Source organism: Vicia villosa, linkage group LG1, assembly GCF_029867415.1.
Source record: "Vicia villosa cultivar HV-30 ecotype Madison, WI linkage group LG1, Vvil1.0, whole genome shotgun sequence".
In the NCBI taxonomy this organism is placed as follows: domain Eukaryota; kingdom Viridiplantae; phylum Streptophyta; class Magnoliopsida; order Fabales; family Fabaceae; genus Vicia; species Vicia villosa.
Window position 1 is genome coordinate 147165118 of NC_081180.1, and position 4421 is coordinate 147169538.

The window sequence follows — 4421 nt, forward strand, 5'->3', positions numbered from 1 at the left end:
AAAGGAAGCAATCCAAAATGCTATTTTTCTTCAGTTATCCCACGTCATTTTTAAAACTGATTGTCAGAATGTCACTAAGGCTATTTATGCTTCTCATGTTGGCTCCTCAGAATTTAGCTTTATTATTAAATCTATTTAGCAGTTGTTAGTTTTATTTCCGAACTTTGAGGTAACGTTCATCAAACGCCAAGCGAATTTGGTTGCCCATACGTTAGCTAAGGCGGTCAATTCTTGGTCTCGGCGTAGTTTTTTCAGATATATACCTCATTGTATTGAACGTTGTTTGATTAATAATATCAATTAAGTTTGTCCTTATAAAAAAAAAACTCAAAAATAATAAACAGTTATGCATAGTTACGTATAATTTACTCATTTAACTAATAAATCAGCATGTTATATATTTTTTTCAAAGTTGAAATCGACTTGACACATTTCTATTCTAACTACCAGTATAATGTAGGGGCTGTTTGGTCAATGCAGATTCTCACTTCAATGTTTGACATTACCGATTGCTTGAAACAAGGGAGATGTTTAATGACAAAACCACCCCTAAGCTAATTTCCTCCTAGACAGATTTTAGGTCACTATTAAAGTTTCTATTAAAATTTAGTAAGGGCGATATTGTAATTATAAAGGCACGCGAAACATCGTCATCTTAGAACCGAAAAAGTTTTGCAGTTTCCCTCAAGCCCATTTTATCGTGAGTCAATTTTCAAAAGCGTCCTCATCACGAGGCTCTCGCAAAAGGATAAGGTCATTTTCGACAATTCTCAATCAACCCCACATCCAGTGTAACGTGGCTCATGAACCGAAACTTGAAATTAAAACCCGGTTCACACCTCAACACGTAACATACTCAGCTATTACAAGTCTTTCAATCCGCCACGTAGGATTTACACGTGGCACTTCACTCTAACTGTCATCGCATTTTCTTCTTCGTCTTTAAATAATCCACTCTTTCCGAACTGCTCCTTATCCTCTCCTCCACGAAAGCCATTGCAAACAGAACAATTCCACTTTCAGTCGCCGGAGAATATGGAAGCTCCGGCGATTACCGATGACGTTTGAATCAAATTATAATCATTTCTAGAAGTAGAAATCCTAAGCTAAAGCTAGTTAACTTGGCAGAGTTTTCAAGTTATTCCATGTTTAGTTTCACAAGTCAGAGGTGAATTATTATGGCTATATAATAATAATAGAAAAAGCTTAAAAAATTATAGAAAGAGAAAAAAAAAATCAGGAAACTTGCACTGTTTTCAGCGTCAACAGTTTTGGCAGAACACGTTATTCCTTTTCTTTTTCTAACTTTTCCTTTTTTGTGACTTTCTTCATCATCAAAATTTGAAAACGTATGCGGCGAATCGAGAAAAGGTGACATCATCTTAGAATTTCACAAATTTAGTTTCACATAGTTCTGTCTTCTTCTGACTTGAATTAAAAGTTTGAGCTCGAGATTCGAAAATGGAAGAAATAAATAACTGAAAGCGTGTTACTGTGAATTTGATTGTGAAACTGTGATGTTTTATACAATGAAAATTCAACCGATTGATTTTCATTTTGATGAGGAGATGACTCGAGATGAACCGGTTAAGCCAGTTGTTAAGTCACGTCTGAAGCGGCTCATCGAGCGGCAATTCTCCAGCGTGCTGAGAATTTCTGCGGCGGAGAAGTTCGGCGGTGATCTGGAACCGCATTTATGCAAGGAAGGATTCACCGGAGGCGGTGAATTCGAACCGAGCTCAATATGTTTAGCGAAAATGGTGACGAATTACATCGAGGAGAATAACGAGAAACATTCGGTTTCTGTGAAGTGTGAAAGAAACCGCTGTAACTGCTTTAATAGGAACTGTGAAGATAATAACTCCGACGATGAATCAGATGCGCGCTGCGGTTTCGGCGGTTCAAACTCGAGTTATTCATCTTCTGATGCATCTGAAATCCTTAAGGTAAGTGTTGATTTGCTTGTTTGAATTTGAACAACGGATTGTTTGGCGTTTAGAAATGATAAAAAAACGAAAAGTTTCTGAAACGCGCTTTTTCATTCATTTCGGATAGGGTTTGGTAGCTTGTAAAAGCGTTGGTGAGAGAAATCTTCTAGCGGACACTGCGAAGATCGTTGATAAGAACAGTAAGTGCAAATGCAAAGACAGTTTTTGCAGAAAGATTGTTACCGACGGATTAATAGCTCTTGGATACGACGCATCCGTCTGTAAATCTCGCTGGGAAAAAACTTCTTCATATCCAGCTGGTACTTAATTTTTCTAATCAAATTGAAAGTTTAAATATCAAATTATCAATTGTTAGAGATTTTTGATTTTGATCGGTGATTTATTTACGTAATGTGATTTTGGTTGAACAGGGGAATATGAATATATAGACGTGATGATGGAGAGTGAACGGTTGATAATTGACATTGATTTCAAATCAGAATTCGAGATAGCTAGATCTACGAAATCGTACAAGACGATTCTCCAGAATCTTCCATACATATTCGTTGGAAAAAGCGATCGTTTGCAGAGCATTGTGGCGATTGTATCGGAGGCGGCGAAGCAGAGTTTGAAGAAGAAGGGAATGCATGTTCCGCCGTGGAGGAGAGCTGAATACGTGAAAGCAAAGTGGCTTTCACCTTACACTAGAATGAATGTGCATGTGCAAAAACAACAGAGTTTGAAGGAAAACTGTGTTGCTGAGGATTCCGGCAGTTCCGGCGAATGGAAGCCGCCGGAGTTGAAGCCGAAGGGATCATTGACCGGGGTTAAAGTGGTGACCGGTTTGGCAGTGGTTTTTGAGGATGATAACCCATAGATAATTTTTGACTGTTTCTGATTTTGCCTTAATTTTTCTTTTTTAATTTGATAATATTAGGATTAAAAAAATCTTATGACTGTATAACAGCTCTAATTCTATCCCCTTCTGTTTTTTTATTGAAAGGTGGGATGTTTTCTTTTTACTTATATGAAATTAAATAAAGTTGAGATATAGATTTTGAGATATTGGTCCATTGTTTACTTATATGAAATTAAATAAAGTTGAGATATAGATTTTGTGATACTGATCCATTGTTTTAGCTTATAGTTTCTTAGTTTTGACGATACAGCTTACTTATTATTATTATTATTATTATTATTATTATTATTATTATTATTAGTTTTTTGTGTTTTTCTTTAAATATACGCTAGATCCTTGTTCTTATTCTTTCCTTTAAGAAGAATTGTTAGTTGATGCAGAAATTTGGTAGTGGGTCTAGATCAATGGTTGAGTGGGGGTTGATCATTGATGCTTGTAAAGTACTCCCTCTGGCCATAATTATAAGCAAATATTCTCTTTTTAGGTTCATTGAATAATGAATGTATCTGGTCTTTTATGTAGACCAGATACATTCATTACTCAATGAACCTAAAAAGAGAATATTTGCTTATAATTCAGGCCGGAGGGAGTATCTCTTTGTTTTTGGATGTGTTTGGGACATTTATCTTCTATTCAAACAAGGAGAGAGATCAATCGTTGAGTGGGGGTTGGTGTCCTTGCACGAAAGAAAAAGAGGAAAGAAATCTCAATTTATTAATGAGAAACTATATTATATTTGAATATTTAAAAGGGAGACAATAAAAGGATAAAGTGTGCATTTGTTTTTGGGTGTGTTTATTAGGACATTATCCTTGATTCAGATAAGGAGAAGATAGTGGATGGGCTTTTATTAATTAATTATTTTAATTTTCAAATTTTATATGCTATTTCTATGTTTACGTAGTATCTCTCTTACTCATTCTTATGTTCATATCATACCCATTTTTTTTTTTTGGGGTATGACTCTAATACCACATTGGTGGGAGCTTCACATATCACGAACCTAGTTTTAATTGCATCGTATAGCACTATTATTGCCAACCCTTTAGACTTACATAGTGCATCAGATACAATTAAAACTGACATGTCATAATATTAAGAAGTTGGTCAGATGTTTTCTAATACACATATGATCCTCATTTCTAAGGTAAGCATACTTGCAATTTAATGGGATATCTATGATGAGAACATGAGAATTAAAGCTTTCAGAGAGAAAAGAAAGATTTTTATAACATGATAATTAAAGTTTTCAAAGAGAAAAGAAAGATTTTTAGAACATGTTTAAAATATAAGCACACAAGATTTTATTTCATTTACTTGTGCCCAAATATGATACAAACCACCCCCTTTTATAGTTAGGGAGAAACATAAAAGATAGAAAAACTAACCGTGAACAAAACATTATTGGAATGCCTTATCAAGTGGCAGACATACTTTTGACTGCTTTTTCAAAAGAAAAGAAAATAATACTATTCATAGCCACGCCTATTATACAAAGTGGGTATGTGTCCATATAAATAACATTATTCATAACCACACCTATTATACAAAGTGGGTATATGTCCACATCAATT

At 34.8% G+C, this 4421-nt stretch overlaps 1 protein-coding gene across 1 annotated transcript; it reads left to right on the forward strand.

Moving 5' to 3' along the window:
- The first annotated feature begins 950 nt into the window (after positions 1 to 950).
- LOC131618894 (uncharacterized) lies at positions 951 to 2991 on the forward strand. Its single transcript, XM_058890052.1, has 3 exons — positions 951 to 1946; positions 2056 to 2248; positions 2360 to 2991. Exons 1-3 carry the CDS (start codon positions 1518 to 1520, stop codon positions 2803 to 2805), a joined length of 1068 nt encoding a protein of 355 aa, XP_058746035.1. The 5' UTR covers positions 951 to 1517; the 3' UTR covers positions 2806 to 2991.
- The last annotated feature ends 1430 nt before the right edge of the window (positions 2992 to 4421 follow it).

Coding starts and splice junctions, on each gene's coding strand:
- LOC131618894 (XM_058890052.1), top strand. CDS start 1,518: ATGTTTTATACAATGAAAATTCAACCGATTGATTTTCATTTTGATGAG. Junction 1,947..2,055: donor ATGCATCTGAAATCCTTAAG/GTAAGTGTTGAT, acceptor CATTTCGGATAG/GGTTTGGTAGCTTGTAAAAG. Junction 2,249..2,359: donor AACTTCTTCATATCCAGCTG/GTACTTAATTTT, acceptor TTGGTTGAACAG/GGGAATATGAATATATAGAC.